At 38.9% G+C, this 24,192-nt stretch overlaps 1 protein-coding gene across 1 annotated transcript in view; it reads right to left on the reverse strand.

Annotated features, from left to right (window-relative positions):
- m1ap (meiosis 1 associated protein) overlaps positions 1 to 23,959 on the reverse strand; it is a gene marked incomplete at both ends in the record, with an annotated part of 31,550 nt that extends 7,591 nt beyond the window's left edge. Inside the window, 4 exons of the mRNA XM_079257807.1 lie at positions 120 to 275; positions 18,900 to 19,065; positions 23,361 to 23,558; positions 23,702 to 23,959. Of these exons, the coding sequence (XP_079113933.1) occupies positions 120 to 275; positions 18,900 to 19,065; positions 23,361 to 23,558; positions 23,702 to 23,959 (778 nt within the window). The remainder of the gene's footprint in view (positions 1 to 119; positions 276 to 18,899; positions 19,066 to 23,360; positions 23,559 to 23,701) is intronic.
- Between the last annotated feature and the right edge of the window lie 233 nt (positions 23,960 to 24,192).

A 24,192-nucleotide genomic window follows, 5' to 3' on the forward strand; every position in this document is an offset into this window, starting at 1 on the left:
TGTACAAGAACCAATTGCTGTTAGGTGCTCAGAATATAATGTCTTAAATACACAACCTGCCTTTTTATCATTAATGATTTAAAAGAAACAAAAAGACTTGTGTTTGTATTGGGTCTAGCCTGGAAGGGGGTTATTGGAGGGGCTTGGCAGCAGAAGGTGGAGATGCTCTCTGTCTCCTCCTTGGTCTTGAAGCCATGCCTTTAAGACAGTCTCCATGGCGAACACGCTGTTCTCCACTTGCTGAAAGTCGACCTCTGCACCCAACATCAGAGCATCTGCAGATGTGTGCAAAGAAAAAAACAGATTAGTTGACAAAACTGTGACAGATCAGGTTAAATTTTGAGACACGTCTTAAAGACATACTGCTGAGCCAAATAGTTTCCACCACAAGGTGGCAGCATAATTTAATAAACACATTAATCTGCGTGAACTCAGCGGCCCACACACACTTCTGAGCTTGTTGTCTTTTGACGGCTTTATGGTCTCTACATCATCTGAACGTCTTTTGGATCCTTTTTGGGTCAGAGGAGCTCACACTGATTTCACAAAGTCAAACTCCATAAAACAGGAAATGCAAAGAAAAACATGTCTGCTTTTCTGATGATTCACTCTGTCATTTCTGCGTCTATCCCTCATCCTGTGGGATAAAGAACACTGCTAATGCTTATTTCCACTTTGCATTACAGATTAAATAGAAAAAAAAAAGGCCTGTGGTCCTGCCTTGCTTCATCACATCATGTCTTTCTGTTCTCATCCCCACATGTTCATTAGTTATTGCAGTGTAGACACAAACCTAAAACTCCTCTCCCCTCCTTCTCTCGGTCCCTTTGACTCCTGTTTAATAGTTAATGACCCATTCGGAGATAAGTAATGGGACTAGAGGGATAACAGAGGATCATAAGGTTGACAGAAGGGAGGATAAGTTGGAGTCAGAGCAGAGATGGATATTAGTTACACTTTGCTCGCCAGGAAGAAATTGAGCAACTTTAAATTCCTACAGCAGACTAAAATATGTCATTGCTGTTTTCATCTACTTGTCAGATGCGGCTACAGCACATATTTTTTTTTTATTCAGGGCCAAAGCTTGCAGATGTGCTTCATCTAATAAGCACCTAAATATCTGGGGAAAGACTAATATCTACTGATTTTTTTTTCCTTTTTTGCAGCTAGTCGCCTGTGATTTGATCCCTGCCAGTTGAGGGGAAGAGGGATAAAAGCTGTGAGAGAAAGAAGACTTAAAGCACAAGTAGGGGATACTAATAACTTTATTTTATTCATTATTTTTAGCTTTACAAATTCTCCTTTTACATGTCAAGAAGCTGCACTATTAAGCCATGATGCTCATAAACTACACTGCTCTGGCTCCTAACAGATTAAAAACGTTTGGTAATTTTCTGGTTCTTAGGATCAAAAGTTTAAAGTCTGCATCCTCTACATAGTTACATACAGAATGGTTCAGAGAAAAAGTGTAAATGGAGAGGGAAAGAAGAAGAAGTGTATGGGAAGGTTTGGTATTATACACGTTAAACCTCCTCCTCTATAAAAAAATCTAAAGGTATAAGAAGAAAATTAGATGTGAGTTTAAGAATATAACAAATATGTGGAGGATTAAAGGCAAAGAAACAGAAAAACATGACAGCATGGGTTCTTTCCTCTAAATGGTAAGAGAGTCAAGAGACAGCCATAGATGGAGGAGAGCAGGGAGCAAATCGATTGCCATTCCCTTCGATGATGTCCGTCTGGGGAGCTGAAATGGATGGAGAAGGAGACAGACTACATCCACTGAAGCACAGGAGAGAGAAGGAATTATGGGAGTTTGAACATATATACAGAGCAATACCAGGCAGAAGACATAGCAGAGACAGCTGAAGATAAGATGAGATGGAAAAGAGATGGATGGATTGGGTGGGGGATGGATGAGGGACCACAATGTCAGCAGTGCTTGCAAATAGACTTTTGAGTGTAGCTGTTCATGTGTGTGTGTGTGTGTGTGTCTGAAAACATGCGATAAAGACAAGAGGATGAGCAAAACGGAGGTGTGTTGCTAAAGTAATACATCACAGACAAAGGAGAGTCGGTGATAGTTGACCCCAATGAGTGTGTTGTATGAGATGGTAAAGAGCTGAAGTAATGAGGCAGGCGGTTTCTCTCCAGCGAGCTCATCCCTGTTCCTGAAGAAGAATGTGTTTACACAGTTAAATCCTTCTACAGATGGCCCCTTCTCAGTCTCGGCTCAGTCATTAAGAGTATGTTTACCACAGGTACACAAGACTTGGAAGAAAATTATGAAAAAAAGGAGTCAGTTATATTATTTTCCATCTGATTAACAGTATTTCTGTACTGTTTCTGATCTTCCTGCTCCGGTTAGAGATTAATAAACTATTTAATCATGAACCAGAGCAAGTGACCCATCCCTCTGATCTACAAGTCTAATTGTGCTCCTGCATCTCGTTAAAGTGTCCTCAGCGGGACCTGTGTGTATTGGAGAAATTCATGCTGAGGTAAGCATGACTTGATGGCAGTCAAATCTCATTAAGCATGTGTGTGTGTTAATGAATCTGGCATAAACCTATTTTTAAACTGTGTTTTCTCACTGAAGAGCAGAAAAAGCTGTTTTAAATATCTTGAATAAAATACACAACACTATCAGGAAATAGGAAGGAAAATAAATAAACAGTCAAAGAATTACACATAATATGAACACCAAATGCAATCTGCACCGCAGATGTGGTGCTGTTGCTTGTTTACAAACAAACATGTGATTCCCATACATGGTACATTAAACATGATGAATTTGGAAAGATTTCAGTCATGATTTCCCCGAATATAGTCTGGCTGCTGAGCATTTCTAGAGGATGCTGGTTTATTTTCCTACAGGCTGTCATTTTTTCACTTTTTGCACAACAGAGGGAAGAAAATGGAATTACTTTTCAAATGTGATATTTATTAGAAGTGACAACCTCCCAAGGAAAGTCCTTTCTATCTTGCTTTGGACACCTAGAGCTCCTATAATCCACCAGTCAGTGGTGTGTTGTGTATTTGTTCCATGTCTATCAGCTGAAACACAGGATTTTGTAAACTAATATTGTAAAAAGCAAACTAACTACATTAGTTGCTTTCTTTAAGAGATGCTGTTCTTCCCTTCCGTGGGTGCAGCTAAGCCTCCACTCTCTCTGACCCTAACCAGCAATGCTTTCTTTTATCAGTGCATTAGGAAGAGTGCCTTGTCCTGATGACCACCGACCAATTTAACATCAGCTTGTGCATTTTAAGTAATGACACTAATGTTCTACAAGAAGAGGAAGCTGTTTTCACTCTCAGATAATCATCTCCTGATTGGGATAATGGACACTGTGCCTAATGGTGGAGATCCTCCTGAAAGCGTCCAGCAAATATTCCCTAATTCAACAAGCATGATAGCATTTGGTGCTGGCTGGAGCACGAAGCAGAACATTGTGTTTTCAAAGAAGTTGAAACCAGGTTTGATTCCTGGGTGAAGCACAGATGGAGAGGTTAATGGGTGAGTTTATTGTGTCAGTTTCTAACTCAAGTTAAACATTAATTGGCATTTTAAGATACCGGTTTATTTTTATTTTTAATTTTTACTTTGGTTTCATTTCTTTATGCATGGTTATAAAAGCATTGTTTAAACTAAGTTATAGCTTTTAGCTATCATTGTATCACTTAAAATAAACATGAATTATGGTTTCCATATGAGCAATTTAATATGTTGTTATGGTTCAAGTAAACCAGGCATCATATAAACATCTCTTCTTGTGTCCATGCGCCATATCAACATGAAAGTGAGCTTTCACCCTCATGGTCCCCCTGACAGAAAGTTCACAACATGCTTATAAACATGAAGGAAGTGTTGATGAATGTCTTTCAGAGGAATTTCCCGCTGACATCAACATCTCTCTCACAAAATGACAGTGACAGCATACACTGTCTGCGCCTGCCAGTGTGTCTGTGTGAACATCAATGATGAATAGCTCATTGATGTTGTTAGAGATGATGACTAATAGGACATTGATCATCTGGTCTGAAACATGGTTCCACAAGACCAGTGGCTGTGTGACATAACTGCCTCACAGTCTGCTGTCAAAGCATTACGGTCATAAGGACAATGACAGCAGATGCTTTGAAAGGATGTGAGGATGAAGAGAAATAACATCTCTGTTATTTGGATGTCAAAGGTCAGACAGAAGAAAATATGTTGCAGGGAAGGTTGAATAATGGGACATCCTTAAAGGGTAAAATAGCCTAATGTGAAGCCTTATTAGGTGTCCAAATGCTGATTTTAGGTTCTGTATAAATGTCCTTACTGAAGATGTTTCAAATTTTTTCCAACTCTAAGTTTTTCTGCTTCAAGGGACCACATATTGTAAAAATAAGAATCTAGTGCGGGGTTGTCCAGCTCCGGTCCTTGAGGGCTGTTATCCTGCAGGTTTTAGTTGTCTCCACACATCTGCTTCAAGTTAAATGTCTCAATAGCTTGTAGTCAAGTTCTGTCCAATCATGTTGATCCATTAATCTGATTCATGTGTACTGCAGCCAGAAACATTAAAGAGCTGAAGGACAGCAGCCCTCAAGGACTGACTTTGGACACCCCTATTCTTGTGTTTCCTACAGTGAACATGTTGATTTTGTTGAATTTGACCTAAAGTTTAAAATGTCCCAGCCAGCATGTCCATGTGTGACACATAAGGGTTAAATTTATGCTTGAGATAAGGGTCCCATTTGGCTTGAATGCAGTTTCCATTGTGGTCCTTCCTGTGTTTGCCTAGATTGGTTTCAAGTTGGTTGTTACTGGGTTTCAGCTGGGGCCCAACTTGGTGAGCTGCACAAAACCAATGTAGACCCCATATCCTAGCCACCATGTCCATGTGGGGCCCATAAGGGTAAAATTTGGGCTATGTGGGTACTGAGGGGGCTCTGACAATAACTGGCCAAATTTTGCAGTTCCCATGTTGTTTCAGTTACATGATTCCCATATGTGAAGCCCATTTGGGCTGGCTGTATGAGCCCCAAGTTTGGCTACAGTGGAAAGCCGGTCAGAACCAACATTAAACCCATATGGACAAACATAAGTGGGGCCACTGTGGAACCTGCAGATAAGCCCATGTGGGATCCTAATCTTGAACCCTTATGGGCCCCACATGGACATGCAGGTTGGGGTATAACCTAAGGCAGGGTTGTCCAGCTCAAGTCCTCGAGGGCCACAGTCTAGTTTTCCATGTACACCTGTGCCAACACACCTGACTCAATCTTATCAGCCATTGTGCAGAACCCCATTGGCTGTTGGATCCATTTAATGGAAGCCAGTTGTGTTGGACCAAGGATACACCCCTGACCTAAGGTTTCTTGTAAAATCCTCTAGAACCTGATGGTTTTCTGAACAACTGTCCACTAAAATATTTATTTCCCAGAGTCTGAGGAAACCAGCAAAACTTTCAAGTAAATAATTTGAAAGGGCCGAAGCCACAAAGGTTTTTTCTTCTTATTATTATTACTAAGAGCTACAGATTTACAAAGGCTCCAAATTAGGTTTCATCTTCTGTTTTGGTTTAGTTTGTTTTGGTGATAGTCTGATGCTCTAAAATGACAACCATGATTTTCTTTGCTCACATTTTAAAGACGTATTGGAGAAATCCCATTTCTGGCCTGACTGCTTTTAGCTTTTAATATTCAATTATACTGACTTCAAAGATACAAATTCAGAGATTCTTTTTAGATTCCGATAACTTGTTAAGTAGAAAGTTTTTTTTTTTAAAGGCAAGTTGATTAAACTGGTTAAATTTTAACAAACTCAAAATGAGATAAGCAGCATAATACATGACAACACCAATGGTGACTCACTCAGTTAGGGTCTATTTTATTGATCATTAAAAGTTAAAAAATGTGGCAAACAAAATAAAGAAAACGCCTGCAGGCATTACTTGCCTGAAATGCCATTTGTGGATGCTGATAACTCTGAGAGCTTCAGGGCTACATATAAGAAATTCAAGCTGTTAATTTTTTTTAGAAAAGCTGAAAAAAAAACCAACTGAATTGATTCAGGTGAAATTTAGAAATAAAAGGAAAATGCGAAGAATACGGCAGCTGGCTGAATTCTTTGAAGCACCAGACAATAGAGAAGGCCAAGGATAAGAAGAATACTGTATACCATGGAAGTACCAAGCAGCAACCTCCGTCGGTTAAAAGTGAGGCCAATGCGGAAGTGCATAAAACTGCAGTTCACCCATCGTCCACTAGGGGCTGGCAGAGAGAATCCCCATAGACTCCCATGTTAAAAAGACCAACTTCACAGCAGAAATAAACATGTTTACAGTCTGGTACAGAAATCCATTTTTGGTTTTAAAAGGTCAGGTTTACCTTCATGACAACTGTGGGGTGAGTGAACCGCGGTTTTTACCCAGTAACCAATGTGACTTAGCTTTAGCCCGTTTACCTCCGTTAGCTGGTTAGCTCTTATTTTTTCCAGATTAGCTCAGTAAGCTCTTAGCTACAGGCAGATCGCAGTTCGCTCAACCTCAATCATCCACCATGATGCTCACAGCCCCCCTCAGCTCTACCTCTTTTCCCCTATTTGTATTTTCCGGGTGACACAACATGCCCAAAATGGCGATGGTAGGAACCGCTCACCGCGCTTCAATTCAGCTCTTCTGAAACCTATGGCTGACATCACAGAGGCTCCGTCCATCTTTTTATATACTGTCTATGGGAAGTATATGAAGGAAATTGAACAGAAAGCAGAGGAGGCGATGAGAAATACCAGCTGCATTGTTTAAATTCTCTTTATAACACTTAGTTACAAGCGTTGAATATTAGTCAAATTCTAGGAGTCACAAGATTTGTGGACTAAAATCAGTATCACACCTCAACAAATCACAATGCTCAACTGTTGGAGATTAACCTCTTATCCTGAAGGCTGAAAATGGATATGACAAACAGAGCAAGACCGCAGCTGATTGAGAAGAGAGAAGAGCATCTAACACAGCTGGGGTGTTTAATAGCTGTGAACCTCTCTGAGGAACTTTTTCTTAGTCTTACTTGTATCTCCTCTTACTTTCAACATTTACTTTACAAAACTTTAGACTGCTGAGGGACATTTCCTGATACACTGAGCTTCTTTCTTTTTCTCTTTATCTCTTTCTTTTACCCCCATAACAGTGTTGCATCATTAACATGTATGTCTCCTGTCTCAGCAGGTCTCCCTGGCCAGGAGTAGCAGTTCCTGTTGTCTGTTGTCTTTCTGTCCTCTTCCCCCCACACAGCAGAGGCAGATGGCTGCCTGTCCTGAGCCGGGTTCTGCCGGAGGTTTCCTTCCTGTTAAAAGGGAGTTTTTTCCTTCCCACTGTTGCCAGTGTGCTTGCTCAGGATGGGAGATTGAGTTGGACTCAACTCAATCTGTTGGTTTCCTTATATAGGCTGTTATGAATTGGCCTTCATTATGTTTTCCCCTCTGTCTGTAAAGCGTCTTGAGATGGCATTGCCATGATTTGACGCTATATAAATAAAGTTGAATTGAATTGAATTGAAAACATCCTTTGTGCTTTCTGCTTCACAGAGTAACTAAAACTGTTTATTTTGGCAGCCAAAATGGGTTTCTGCAAACCACAGCTGAAGTGAAAACATCTGTCACCACACCCCTTCCTTGAAGTAGTCTATCATGAGTGTGTTTGCCTAGATTGTGCAGATGCATGAACAATATTTGTTTTCTTGTGATCAAGTGGTCTAAACAGAAATATTCAAATTTATTTTAAAAAATCAAGTATTTACAAGGGGATACACTGTCAACGTGTTGGAACAGAATATATGAGGAAAATGTGTGTTTTAGTGTGTGCATGATGCAGAGCAGAGAGCCAGTGTGACTGTTCCATATCCTGGTGTAAACAGAGATGCTGGTCTCCATCTGTGTGACCACCTGCTGTTCTGTTAATGCAGAGGTGTGAAGAGCCTGACCTTGAGACTGAGTGCATGTACATGCAACATATAATTCAATTAGTGAAAAAAAAGAAAAACAGTTCTCATTTTGATTATTCCTGGTTTTGAGCCAAAATGATTTGAGTGTGTGTGCAGCAAATGCTTTGTGGTCATGTGAGCGTGCATACATCAGGAGGTCTGGGTGGGGTTTCCTCTGAGCACCTCCGTGCTACCACACACCAAACTGAACAAGCTGACTGTGATGGAAAATTAACCAAAGAGAGAGATGGAGAGGAGGAGACACATAATGAACCTGTGTTGAATGATTGTGTGCGTCTGTGTGGTTGTAACAGTAGCTGAAAAGGAAAAGTCTGTTGAAAATTGGAACGCTGATTTATCACAGAACCAATTACACAAAAATGCAGGAATGGCTTTAATTTACAACAAGCAGGTGTGGAGTTCACAGAGGAGTTCTGAGCAACCCAAGTACATCAGATGCACCATGATGTTTTTTTTTTTTTTTTCTTAAATTACACATGAAAATGATATGTTTTTGCCTGGTTGAGAAGCTATAGCAGGATAGTAACAAAAACAGACTATTTCACATTAAGCTCTTTCTTTAGAGGAAAACACATTGTTGATTCCCCTGCAGCGGATGTGCAGCGGATGTGCAGCGGATGTGTCCCTCTCCCTCTCGGGATCCCTCTCCCGAAGACTCAGTGGATGTGGACATCATTCACACACACACACACACACACACATTTATATGGTTTTGTCACTTACTTATAAAGCACAGGAGACATATTATGCTGCTGGCAGGAAGAGATGTCACTTTAAAACAGCAAGCACCTGTGATTGAGGTTAAAGGTAGAAGTGCCACAAAAAATATACACACTAACATTCATTACGTGCCTATAATTACACAGCTTGAAATGCAACATATTTGCAGTTTCATTTAACACAAGCTTGTTGTTTGATCTCCTTGGCTGTGTGTTTATCTACTTGAGAACATCTGAAGTATGCCAACATTAGGGCTTCACCAATGTGTTTAAACACTTTAGCTGCAATGAATTTAAGTTGGTGTTTTATGTTTGTTTTTTTTTTAATCATGAAATACAAGGCAGGTTGAGCATGCTCCAAGTTTTAGGCCACACAATGATAATTTACTGAACAACTTGATGCTTTACTGAAACTCATGACTTTGTATGGTTAAGGGAGGAGGCTTGTCTGAATCATTAGACAATGTCATGAGTTTTGGGATGTAGCTCAGTGGTAGCGAGCATGCTTTGCATGCATGAGGTTATGGGTTCAATCCCCAGTGTCTCCTTTTCTTTGGTATCTGTTGTCTTAAAAAAGTATGTGTCACTCAAAAAGAAATGCTTTCTCCACACTACTGCTTCAAACTTTCCATGGGTGGAAAACCATGTATATAAATGTTGATGGAGCCTCCTTGATGTAGGTTCCTGAAGAGATGAATGGAAGCTAAATATGCTGAATTTCAAGTACTTTTAAACAGGCAAGTTAGAAAAAAATTCAAACCCCCCCCCCCACATCTAACTTCTCTGGATAAATGTCAAGAAAATATCATGGTAGCAGTGCATTTACTAACATAGCAGCAGCCTAACCCACCAGCCTGTGGGTGAGAGCAGGGTACACCCTGGTACAGGTCACCAGTCTAACACAAACAGACATACAACTAGTCACACTCACTCCTATGGGCAATTTAGAGAATGCAAATAATCTTTGGATGGTGGGAGGAAGCCAGAGTACCCAGGGAAAACCCACGCACATACAGGGAGAGCATGCAAACTCCACACAGAAAGACCACCATTCAAGCTTGCCCCCTAGCTGAGGATCAAACCAGTGACCTGATTGCTGTGAGGCCACAGTGGTAACCACTACTCCATCATGCACCTCCTATATGGTAGATGTCTACATAAATGGGGGGTGTGGAAATGGCTTTAGCCTTTTGATGGAGGCAAATAAGGAAACTGCAAACACTTCTAAACAAAACAGAGCATGACTTGTTTAAGGTGACAGCCACGAAGATAAGAAGGTATACAGAACACACTCCACACAGTGAAACAGTTAATGTGATTACAGCATATGCAACACCCACAATTTTACCAACAGTATTCAGTTATGACCAGATGTTGAAATATTTGGACTGAGAACAGGATCCTGTCATCATTTATGTATTGTTTAGTCATATCTAGTCATAAGTTTTCAAAAGGATTTAAATAATTAACTTGGTCCAATTTTCCTTTTAGTCTTTATTTATGGTGACAGACTGACATGAAGGCAGTATTTTGAAGAATGGAGTCTGTGTAATTAGGAAAAAACTTACTAAGGCAGAGGAGTTGAAGAGATCCAGGTTAATAATCATAAATCTATTGTAAAACACTAGACATAAAAGAGCAGATGAAAGAAGAGAGGAAACAATATGCTTTGCTGAAATTCTGTGAAGTGTATGGGAGTACAGGGATACATGACATAGCAAAGAATAATTTTCCTCCTTAAAAAGATGTAGGAGGAGGGAAGCTCTGGAGGAGGCAAAAGTAATTAGGTAGCTGGAGAAAGAAGAGAGGAAAAGAGGAAAATGTCCTGACATCTCTCTGCCATGCTTTGATTGAGTGTGACGGGCTGTGAAGTGAGGTATCATTAAGTGAAAATTATCGAGGAAAATTACGTTGACAAGGACCACACAGACACAATCGCACACACACACACACACACACACACACACACACACACACACACACACACACACACACACAAAATACCTATACATTAGCCTACACTGAGTGGGAAAAGGTCCAAACTGAGATAGTTGTGATTCATTCGTTTATAGGTATATTTAAAAAAAAAAACATAAGGAGGACTGAGATGGTGCTGTGGTTTGTAGGGAATGGGAAAGAGAAGTAAATGATGAAAGTGAGTAACAGAAATAAGGGAAAATAGATTAGAGGAGGTGTAAGATTACAACTGCTTCCTATTAAAAGAGATGAAAGAATCTCAAGAAAGTAAAATTACTCCATGATGATTCTGCTTATCAGCGGCTTCTACCGTCTTCTCAGATGTTTCAATCAAAAACAACATAAAACATAAAATAAAAGCTTTATACTTAGGATATGGTAGGATTAGAGTAACTGAACTGCTCTAACAAAGTCTATTAATTTTCCTTATGTAATAGTTGAATGAAGATATATTTTAGAAATATTTTATATGATACTTTTCCTTTGGGGTGCAAAATATGTTCCTAAATTTTTTCCATTAATTTCCCAGCATTTGTAAGGGTCTTATATCATTTTATGGCAGGACTTTAACATTTTTAATAAAATAGATTTTGCACTAGTTTCATTAGGAAATGTGCAATCCAAACTTGTATATATGTATGTATGATTTGGTAAATTAATGAATCTGTAATTCACAGAATTTGTTAAATTATTAACTTAGCTTAATTCTAAGCAAATTCTCTGAGTCATGGAGATGATCTGTTTACTCATTTCTAAACTAACCAAACTAAACTGACTCCTTTTTGGAAAAGTTTTATTTACTACATTATTTCCACCGTCAAAATTATTATCTGTCAAACTACAGTACATGTAAATGACTGATTGCTCTACAATGGCTTCTGAAATGTCAGCATCTTTAATATCAAAATACCGTGCATCAAGCAAAGTTGAAAAAAGTGAGTTATTACCTCCTCACGTTTCAGATATTATTGCATAAGCTACGGCTATATGGTGTTTTTTAATTCATAATTAATAATTTGGAATGAAGTAATTCAGAATTTATGTATTCTCTTACGAGTTTACATGAAGATAATAATTCAGAATGAATATTTTCATAACACGGCCTCACTTAATTCCTCATTTTAGAGCAGCGGGTTGGGAAAGGTTCTGATTGGACAGAAGGTGCACGTGACGTATGATGTATACCAGAAATAAACAAAGTTGGCTCCCTGCTTCTCGTCTTTTCAGTTGTAACTTGTAAAAACTACATAATAAGAACCAGGTTCGCCGCTATTTTTATTATAAATTTGAAGTATCAGATCAACATGAGCGTACTACACTTTTTGCAGCAACTGATAAGGAGAAGAAAGATAGGCCATCGAACATGGGAGGTAAAACAACGCGCTTCATCGGGACAGGACAAGGTAACGAACATGCGCAGAATGGTCGGATTTAACTTAGAGTGGAATTAAGGTTTACATGACAGAGGAGTTAAATAGATCCGAATTAAAATGCAAATACAGCAGCCTATTATTATAGAAATGAAGTGTTTACATAGTTGTTTTTCATCTTTTTAAAGCAGAATTAACTTTTATTTGGAATTAAAGATTAAAACTCCCATGTAAACACAGAAGAAGAAGTAGAACATGGGGATGTAGCTCAGTGGTAGAGCGTGTGCTTCGCATGCACGAGGTCCTGGGTTCAATCCCCAGCATTTCCAGGTCTTTTCCAGGTCCTGTGTCAGGCACAAGGCTGTCTGACATGACTGTGTTAACAGGCTCAAGTCTCTTACTTTAAGAGAATTGATTACAGCTAAACAAAAGCATCTTGAGCCAGAGCGCTAACATGTTGTCCCTCTGGTGATGGTTGTGTCCTGCTGTTGTTCAGACCTTCTTTGCTGCAACCACCCCAATCAATGTTCAGAATTGCAAATTACCTATTCATGCCAGGGTAACCCCCCCCCCCCCCCCCCCCCAAACACTCGACAATCTTCCTCTTAAACCAAGTTTACTTCCTGTCTGTCCTCACACTTTTGCTTCAGATTCCTTCTATAATTGGACTGGGACAAAACCGAAACTATTTAAAGGCTGCGAAGAGACAAAGATAACAAGTTTTCAGACACAGTTATATAATGCATAAAACTGTGTCACAGATGCAGAAAATTATTTATCACCACTGAATAAATATTTCCCATGATGCTTAACTATTTTCTAAATGAATTATTAACTATTATTTAGTATTATATTTAGTATTTCACCAGCAAAAAGTTGTAGCTGAAATCAGCCACTAGGTCCGAATGATCACCAGAACTGTGTAACCTGGATGTGTTTCATTTGGAGTGCTTTTGCTGCAGAATGATTCTCCAAGTTAACTCCAGGTTAATGCAGGACAGTAAAAAGTAGTGTTTGATGTGGGATTAATGATGCATTGGTGATGGATGTGTATGTTTTCAATTAGGATTTAGGTGTTAAATATATGTGGTCCAAATGTATGGTTGAACACAAAGGTTTTTTTTTTTTTTTTAACTAAATAACTCACTTGACGAAGCTGAGAAATGATGTGAATGAGACTAAATTCTTTAGAACAAGTATCAAAAAGATGGGTAAACAGATTTTGTCAGCTGTTTGAAAAGGATTATGCCATGAGCCACATGGATTTTTTAGTCTGTTGACTGCACAGAAATACTACAGCTCATTTATTTGGATACAAATATAATAAAAATAAAATATGCAAAAGATAGAAAAAGACACGTAAACTCAGGAGATCACAGTTATTTTTGATGTGTGGTATGTGTCGAGATGTACAATCACTATTCATTTAGATCAACTACTTTTCAAGGTGAGAAACAAATTACTCTTGGTTGGTAAGCCAAAGTAGGTGGAATTTGTTGCAGTAAAGGGACAACTACCACTGCCGTTATTACATAATCAAATGGTTCAGCTTGGAAAGACTGACCTGTATCCATCCACAAAAAGGATGGATAGAACTTCTCATTGTTTTGTACATGTGACTTACATACGGGTTTAATAAACAGGATATAATATCAGTAACCTTAAAATCAGTTTTGCTGAATCACATTTTCATGAGTTCTAACAGGTAACCTACCTATTACAGTGTGAATGTCACACGTGACAATGACTAAATAACTTAAACATTACATGACAGCTACACTTAGCTGTGAAGTTGCTTAAAATTTCCTGATGAGAACCATTTTATTTAGTGGAGTAAAGTTTATTTTTTATATATTTACCAAACATAAAACAAGACAACATAAACTAAACTCTGACTATTAGACGTCAGAAGAAAATTTCTCTAGTTGTTTGGCTTTTAAAAGGCTCAGAAACAAGAGAATAGTGGCTGAGAAACAAATGCCACAGTAACCAGTTTGTCACTACAGCTACTTCCGACAGTGTTTGTGTGTTTTTCTTTGTGAGCATCACTATTTATGACAGTGGGTGTCCTTCAGTGCTTAAGTGACTTTGCAAAAATAATACATCTCACTACCCAGATTAGTCTTTTTTTTTTTTTAGCAGCCTGCCTTGATCAAATCACGGAGATGATACATTGCAGTTATATATGCAATAAATAATAGCACCAAAAGATAAAGCTGGGGTAGAATTAACGAGAGGGTCATGGCTGCAGCCTAGAGAATAAGGCAGGGCTAGATATTGGGCGGGGTTGGGCGTCCGACCCTCAACATTTTGATTGGATTAACCCTAACCCTAACTCTAACCCTAACCCTAACCCGACGCCCATTTGACATCCAACCTCGCCTATTGGACGTCGAACTCCATTCTTTAGGCTACAGCAGGGGGTTATCCAAATGAACTGGTCTGTCATCTAATTTAATGTGCATATTAATTTGCTTTTTTTTTTTATTTTTATAAACTCAGAATGATAACATATGGAGGGAACTGGAGTACAATAGATATTTCTGTTGTCTGTAGGGAGGAAAGTATAGCCCTGTATTAGTTGGGCCGACAGGAAAGCCTTCATGAATGCAGTATCTTCTAATTAGTTCCTTGTTTCAGCTAGACCTTGTCTGTGATTTACTGTGCCACATACTGTCTAAGTGCTTTAAAAATATCAGACTTTTATATATGTTTGCTTTCATTGATGAACCACCATTAATGTTTTGACTGTTTTTCCTCAAGTGGTTCCTCCAAAACCAAGCACTTCTCAACTACAAGTCTCATTCAGAGCTAAGTCTTTTTACACCCATCAGCCATTATGTCATGACAAGTGAAGTAAGTACTGTAACACAGCTTATCTTGTTACACAGCAACATCTCTGCTGGGAACACCTGCTTCCTGGCATTTACATAGATGTTAGCTTGGCTTGATCGGGTGACCTAAACATTTTACTCACCAGTTACCCCCATATCAAAGCAACATTCCCTACAGTAGCAGTCTATTGAAGACAGTGAACTTCAAATCTGGTCCTCTTGGGCTACAGTCCTGCAGAGTTTTAGATGTTTCTCTTCTTCGTTAAAACGTGTCTTTCATTTTTCATTCATTCATTCATTCATTATCCCAACCGCTTAGTCCGATTACGGGTCGCTGGGAAGCTGGAGCCTATCCCAGCAGTCTTTGGGCGAAAGGCAGGGTACACCCTGGACAGCTCACCAGTCCATCACAGTGCTCCAAATGTGTCTTGAACCACTTAAAAAAAATCTTTGAATTCCTGAGATTCTTCCTAATGGCAGGCTGTTTCACACATGAGGCGTCTAATGATGAAACAAGGCTTTGCTGTTTTAACTTTAGGAATAACTAAGCGGGAGAGCTCATAATTTAAAGAAGTCAGCTACATAAGAAGGTCCAATACTATTAAGACTTTAATACACAATTAAAAAAAACCCCAACAACAATAAAATCAATCCTGAAACACACAGTCAATGTGGGAATTAAAAAATGGCAGTAATGTTGGACAGTTGACCACTTTTCACAATGTGGGACAGATTGATGACTGTCACTACACAGCTCTGCTAAGCTGGGAAGAGTGATCCTAAAACCACTGGTGCCATAGTCTCCATCTGTTTCTGTCTCTCTGTGCTCCTCATACTGTATGAGTCATTTCTGAATCTTCTCCCTCTTGTTTAATTGTACACTTAGAGAACTGGTCTATGGCATTTTGGGATCCATAGATGAGGTTTTAACAAAAACAGGATGCTTATCAAAATGTCTGTCCTCACACAATCATACATTCAGTACTGATTTCATTACTTACTTCTTGGAAAACTTCATATGTTTATTACCACCGCCAAGGAAGTTATGTTTTTCCCGGCGGTTTGTCTGTTAGTGTTCAAGATAACTCAAAAAGTCATAGACGGATTTTCATGACATTTTCAGGAGTTGTTGTCACATTTCCATGTGAGAAAAAACTATCAGCGCTCTTCTTTAATGATATATAACATTTTAATTTCAGTGAAATCAATGCAAAGCAGCGCGTAAGCTGCCCTACATACTTACATATCAACTACAAGCTAACAAAACGGGCAGATAATTGGCCATCATCTAATTTCATGTCTATAGGTAATGATTTCTGTTCTTCCTTGTTTACAGGTTCTGATCAGGATGAGAAATGAAATCAAGTTTGATGCTGTGTCAGTTTTCTGACTGCAAAAAAAAAAAAAAAAAAAACAGAAAAGAAATGCAAACAAAACACAGCAATATGTCCACCGTCGTCATCATTACACTTTGTGCCCAAAATATAAATCTGCAACGTGTTGTCAGATCCTGGTCTCTGCCGAAAAAAACTTTACATGTATGAAGGGGATGTAGCTCAGTGGTAGAGCACATGCTTCGCATGTATGAGGTCCTGGGATCAATCCCCAGCATCTCCATTTCTTTGGTGTCTGGTGTCTTGGAAAAGTATGTGTTACTGTCAAAAAGAAAGGCATTCTCCACACTACTGCTTCAAACTTTCCTTGAGTGGAAAAGCATGTATATCAACTGTTTGTAAAACAAAAAAAGATGGATGGAACCTCTGTGACATAGGTCCCCAAAGAGCTGAACTTTCAACCATCGCCATCATAAGTTTTAAGACATTAGAACAGGAAATGAAGTGTTGAATTTTTCACATGTTTTAGATCATCACTGCTAGACATCACAGTTATGTTTCTTTGGAAGTTACTAATTGCCTTCGCCAAGGAGTTTATGTTTTTACAGGCGTTCATCTGTTTCTGTCTGTTTGTGTTCAACATAACTCAAAAATTAATGGATGGATTTTAATTAAATTTTTAAAGAAGGAAGAACTGATATAATTTTGGTGGTGATCTGGATCACTGTTTGGATCCAGGAATTTTTTTAAAGGCTTTAGCGGAGGTTTGCGCTCTCTGAGTGCTTTTCTAGTTACTTGTGCTATTCTTACATGCCATAGTTTGAAAAGACCTTCTACACTGTGTTTCTGTTCAACACTGGATTTATGATCCTGTTACAGCTTTAAATATAACAGCAAGTAAAAAATGTAGTTAGTTGGCTTTTGCAATTGTTACTTGAGTAGAAAAGAAGCTCGTTACCCCACCCACTTCCTGTACTACAGTGCATTTGAAGGAGACACTCTTCCTTTTTCTCACACACAGACACAACTAAAATAAATAATGCAATGCTAAAATGATCCCCACAGAATCCTGAGTACTCCCAGCACTAAACTGTGTTCAAATATTTTTGTGAAGTTGCGTATTTGCACATAATTTAATGCAATAATCCAAAAGGAAATAAGATGATAAATAGAAAAAGCATTTCAAGCCAGAAGAATTCATGGATGATGCAGCCAATAAGCAGTTCTGCATCTATCCTTGTGAGTTACACCCTGGACCAAAACTGTGTGTACACATAGTTGGAAAAATGTGTGAAGTGTGAACATTCTCACTGTTCTTTTATATATACTAGTCTGTCTGTAGCATCTGGTCCAAAGAGTTAAAATATTTAGTGACTCTGGTTGAAAATAATGCTTTTACTTACAATCCTCTTTCAAAGTAGACATAAACACACCCATCACATCTGTAATGCTAACACAGAACAGACAATATATATGTCAAAACAGACAAAAGTAGCAGAACCACTAGCACCGTTATCCTGATCCTGACAGCAACACCCATGTTTTCTCCACAGTTGAAAACCATTTTTCCAATTAAAAAAGCTTGATATAAGTCCTGGTAGGTGTTGAAATGAATATGAAGGGTGGTTGCTGCAGTATCAACAAGCTTGAAAGACTATCATGTTCCAAATGTTTCTGAGAAATCCACTCCAGGAAAAAGGGTCTGCATAACAGTGTGCCTCCGCAGGTCTGCTCTACACATCTTTGAATCAGTGTTTTTGTATCATTACTTTATTAGTATCAACCTACGTCATTGCTGCAGGAACAATTTTACACAAATTCCAGAGATTTTGACAATAATTCTTTTTCTTTTTTTTTTGGATTAGTAAAAACATGTGAATACAACATCTTCATGTTCTCTCACCTTTTCAGTTTTACAGATACTGAATTGCTTTGTTTTCCATCTCAACATCAACTCTAAGGGGAGCAACATCAAGGTTTAATGGGGGAAACTGGGACAAAACAGAAATTATATAAAAGCTGTGAAGAGACAAGGAAAACAAGATTTCCGGCACTGTTATATAACCCACACAACTGTGTCTGATGAGAGAAAACACAGATGCAGATAACCACTGAATAAATATTTCCCATGCTGCTTGACTGTTTCCTAAATGAATGCTTCATCTCTCCCAAGTTACGTTTGTCCTTTTTGAATATTTTCATTTTCTCCCTTTCCATTTGTCTCCTTTTCTTCCCCCTCATTCCAATCATATCTTGATTGCATGTCTTTCTAATTCCGACCACATTACTTGAATCTCTGTACAGCTACAAAACTATTGCATATTAATACGAAATTATATAAAAGCTTTGGCAAATATTTGGATTGTGGTAAAATCAGCAAATTGTGGATTCAGTTCAGATTCAATGGAATCCGTAAAAGTAGAAACAATGCAATGAGAGGATGATTATGAATGCGCAAGATAAAAGGATGTGGAAAGTAACTCAGGACTTAGATAACAGACCACCTACATGACTTTTTATCTGTGACTTTTATGTCTTTTTACAGAAAGTAACATTTTCTGTTTATAGTGCAGTTACCCAGGAGTAACAGTGTCTATACAGACAATGTGTTGACCCTAGATTTAGAAGCTGCATGGCTCTGGTTTTGCTTTTCTTTGTGTGTATTTTTAACTTTCATACCTTCAGTCTGAGTGTCCTCAAGTGACGGAGAGTCCTGTCCCCAGTCTCCTGCACTACAGATCTGTACAACCAGGAGCCGCCTCAGTGACACCAGGTCAGCATCTTTAAGTCCTGTCTCCAGCTGACGGACGATGCTGCGTCCCAGCTGGCTGGTCACCACGGTAACCTAGGAAGTGCAAGAGAGTGGGGAAAAGCGGTTCAAATCGACAAAATCTTGTGAGAGCAGCACATTATTTGCTGCCAAAAACAAGACAAAGAATGAACTGAAGGCAGGAAAAAAAAGACATCTGAAAAGAGAAGTCTTCAGGTTTTATCTTCACTAGATAGTGATTGAGGCCTGACGCTGAAGCAGCGAGGACGAATGAGAAGAACAATCGTCCACATTTTATGATGTGCCAGCTTCTGGAATGTGAGGCATGCGTTCTTGGTCTAAAGGAAAATCGACCTCATTGTGAATTAAGACAAACTCAGGAGTCATAATAACTGAGAAATATTTCATTTAAAACTATTAAATCCGACATTCAACATGAATTTTAAGGTCAGCTTCACATAACTTTGTCTGGCACTTGTGTCTTATTGTTGGAAGAGTTCAGAAGAGGACAACATGGCCTTTCAATCAAGTGTCCTACAACTAATTTAGATCTTTTTGGTCACTCAAAATCAATCTCTATTTAAGTTTTTACCATTATTAAACAACATTGATGATGCTTGCCACAACTCTTTCACAATAGCTTTTTTCTTTAGAATTGTTCCAGATGACTTAATGAAAGATCGGATCCTCAAAATAAAACACCACCACTACAGAGCATGTTTTTTGAGCAACTGAGGTTTGTGGTGTACTTTAGAGACAAGGCATGCAGAACTAAAATGAATGCATGATGCCATAATTAGTGTTTCAATAGTAGTCAAGTCACTTGTTCACACTGAGCACACTTTACCGTCACATTTCCATGTGGGAAAAAAACTAACGGTGCTTTTTATTTTATGATGTCTATGATGAAACCAGAGCATAAGTTGCCTCTACATACTTACATATCCTATAAAACTACAAGCTAACAAAACGTGCAGATAATTGGCCATCATCTAATTGCATGTCTGTTAGTAATGATTTCTGCTCTTCCTTGTTTACAGGTTCTGATCAGGATGAGAAATGATATCAAATTTGATGCCGTGTCAGTTTTCTGACTACAAAAAACCAGAAAAAAAAAAAACATTGACATGAAGGGGATGTAGCTCAGTGGTAGAGCGTGTGCTTCGCATGTATAAGGTCCTGGGTTCAATTCCCAGCATCTCCATCAGGTATCTCTGTTCTTCTGTGTGTCACTGCTACATGGACCTGGTGACTTGGTCTTAGATCGAGATTGCATTCACAGTGCAACAACTGCCTACACTACAGAATAATATACCACCAAACCAATTTACCAAGAGGCAGGACGAGTCCCATGTGAAGAAGAAAACTATGTTGCGAGTTAAACATGGAGCACATAACTATCGCGAAACAGTATGAACATACAAGGCACAGGACTCTTAGTGAAATTATGTATTTACCCACAATGCTATGAAATGACTTTTTTTTGTAGTGTCCTATATTTGGTCCGCTTGAAATGACCTGCATTCGTAGGCAGGCTGAGTCCACTTCTTTGGTCCGAAACATAATTCGTTTGGCGCATTCACAGCTCTCCAAACCGGACTTTCCGAGCAAACAGACTCGGATTTGAATGATATAGGCTGATGTGAATGTGCCTTAAACCACCATGGGAGTGTTTGCAAACAAAAGCCTCTTTCGGTAAGATTGCAACACCAACAGAGCACTCTGATGTTGCATTTCAAAGCAATGTTATACCAACATAATCATCACAAAAACAAAAAAAATTATAGCAAGATTACCAGTAAAGACTCACACCTCTGATGTGTGTCTGGCGTATTAAAGAAAGCTACACAGAGACACGGAGAGCATCAGTACCACTGACTTTGATTCCATGATGACTTTAATATCATCTGTATCAAAGCAAATAAAGATTGATGGAATGTTGAATGTTTGTACTAAGTACAATGTACCAATTTCATGTACCAATAGTTACATGAAAAATCATCTGTATCTAAGCAAATAATCATCTTTAAGTAAGATTGGTTGTAAAATGTTGAATGTTTGTACTAATTTATCACCTTTTTAATAATAAAAAAAAAAAATTCAAGATGCATTTACGCCATGATAACATCTTAAGATAAGAACTAAAACCTGATAAAAATGTAAAGACTTTAAATGAGTTTTCTGTGAATTTACATACCTAATGGGAAGGAAAAAGATAAATTAATGCCAGGATGATGTTGAGCACACCATTAGATTATATTAACAATGAGAGTAAATGATTAATATAATCAGATTATTGTGTTCTGGCCTGTTTCCAACCCTGATGCCAAAAGCAGAATCTCCAGCTGCACCCTGGTGCACATTATGAAGAAGAACGCAAGCATGAACATTTGCACCATGTAAACGAATAAAAACGTGTATTGTATCCACGGATTAGCCGGATGCATACGACTGCTGCGTTTCTGCTCACTGTCTCTGTCTGCTAATAGGTCTATTCATATCTGCAGCAGGGAACAGTAGGTCTCAGTGTAATCATCTGTCCAAAGCCTCCTAAAACAGCAAACAAATCAGTGTGGAAGCTAGAGGACATGTAGTTCAGACCTAACAAGAAGAGCAGTGACTGTTCTCTTTCTCAGCTGGCTTTACAACATTTAAATTCAACACATTAGATACTTTCATCAGTCGTATTTTAAGTCTTTTGCTGACGTCAAAAATGGTAAACATGAATTTAGGACGATCAGACTACAGCTGTCTCCGAATTACATCAGATCAATATACATTGATTTAATTAAATGTTGTCCAGGAGGTAGACATGATACTTTAATGATGGAAATAAGCTATTTTTTTTCTATGGCCTCAATTAAACTTGATTATTTGTTGATTATAAGTAATAGATGCCTATTATTCAGGTAGGAAAGCAGAGGAAGCTACTAAATCTTTTCTGATGTCCTTTTCAAGACTCGTTATAGTCAGATGACTTGGTGGCAGCTAAGTGAAGCCCACTTACTGCATTTGAAATGCAGATGAGCTTCTGTTAAGTGCTTTGTTGAAGAGTACTCAGTTAGCAAAATGAACTGTTGCAAAATGCTTTGAATTAGATGCAAGGAGAGTTCATTTAGCTGCTTAAAGTGGAACCTCTTATCTATTTTTAAATGAAATGCAAAACCTTATTATCATGGTGGATAACTTCAGGCTGAGCTGGGCTGTGACTGAAGAAATGCTTCATGATATATAAAAAGAGAAGAAACTACTTGAAGGAACTGACTGCCATGATAATGCAAAACCAGCAAAGTAAGTGGTTTGTGACAACTCCCATTGTTAACTCACAAGAACAACACAAATGTGCATAGTATGCAAATTTTTGCTTCTTTTTTAGTTCTTCCAACTACTAGGGCCAGGGGATGTAGCTCAGTAGTAGAGTGCATGCTTTGCATGTATGAGGTCCTGGGTTCAATCCCCAGCATCTCCAGGAATTTTGGGACAATCTGTACAACTCCATTCAGAAAAGGCAATAATGGTGCATTTGCATCAGGATAATCCTTTGGTCCAGTCGGGGTTTGTTGGCAACATCGTTTCAGATGTGTTTTATGCTCCACGAAAGGCAAGTAAACATGCAGCAGCACCAGATCTTGTGGTCAGGATTGACCAGATTTCTATGACAACCCAATTCTTCCATGTCTTCCCAGTGAGCTATTTCTAACATCTAGAGCCATTTATCATCCCACACGCATGCATGTTCTGGTTGTTTTCACCCGCGGTGTCATGCAGTGAACCTAAAATGCACTTTGTTTTGTAGTCGGCTTTCTTTATCTGGGAGCTGACTTCTTTCTCAAGAAAATCCATCTCCAGGCCCAAGGTTGTGTGTTTGTGGCCCCTCAAGCATTTGTTTCACATCAATCAGCATGTTGGGTTGGCTCCACGGCAGGGAAGTGGCGTGACCTTGGAGTGTGATTTGCTGATCTGCTGTGCCATGGGTGGATGTTCACACCAACATCCTTTCTGCTGCAGTACAACAATTGCCTGCACTGTCTTCAACCCAGAATGCATCTGGTAAGGGTCATAAATACACACTTTTGTTTAATCCATGGCTGATATAACTGAAGAAGGAAAGATATGAAAATGAAAATCCTTTAGCATCATTGTCAATCACTATCATAACTAGTTAGATTTGGACACAGGAACTGCGGCCGATACTTATATACAAGCTTTTTTCCACTCTTCTCACTACTGGCATTAGAAAACGTTAATTTCATATTTGGCTCCTCTCTGTTGATAACAAGTGGTAGAATAATGGCCAACCTTAATGATTATTTTAAAATGTTGACTTTTTTTTCCAGCGTGGCTGACATGGGAAGTCTATGCATCCTTACCTCAACAGATGCATTGGTGCGAGCCTTTTTGTCAGCACTGGTGTGTCTTATGTACTGTTTAAACTGCTGCAGACTATCCAGGACTGCTTGTCGCAACATATCAGCTCTTTTGGTTTCACCTCTAATGCAGCCTTCACCTGGAATAGACCTCAGCTCTTCAACACAGGAATGCAGCCTGGCTAAGTTACCACGAACTTGCTGTAAACAGAAACCAAAAGGGTGTGCAACAATGGACAAAACAGAAAGATAATGTGAATACACAATGGGAAAAGATGAACAGCAAAGAAAACAAACAGTGTTTTCCATTGCTTCTGGAAATATGTGACCTTTATGTGTCTTACCACAAATGGGAGAAGACACTCTTGCTGCCTGCTGATGGCGTACAGGCTAAACAGTGGTATCCTGCAGGGTCCATCGAGACCGCAGGCCAGCGTCAGGAAGTTGTCCAGTGCCTCACAAAGCACCGTGCAAGTCTCTGACCAACAGGGTGGTAATGCCTCAACAATGAGAGCTCTGGCTGGTTGCTGTGGGAACGACGAAGACCAAAAAACCAAACTTCCAGAAATGGAGGAACCCGGTAGCCTCTTTCTGTTGTCCATGGAGTACTAGTGAGTGGAGAACACGTGGAGCTTATAAAAAAAAGAAAGTACATTTTCTATCGTTCTGATCATCAAGCAAGCATCACCGTAAACAGAACGTGACACATAAGACTTAATTAAAGTGATATCAACTAGTCCGAATGAGGTATAATTTACAAACCAGGATAATATGTGTTTCCGCTTGTTTGCTTCTGGAGATGAATAAAGATTACGAGATGAAAAAAAAGTTTAAT

Source organism: Telmatherina bonti (assembly GCF_933228915.1).
Source record: "Telmatherina bonti genome assembly, chromosome: 18".
NCBI classification, from domain to species: Eukaryota; Metazoa; Chordata; class Actinopteri; order Atheriniformes; family Telmatherinidae; genus Telmatherina; species Telmatherina bonti.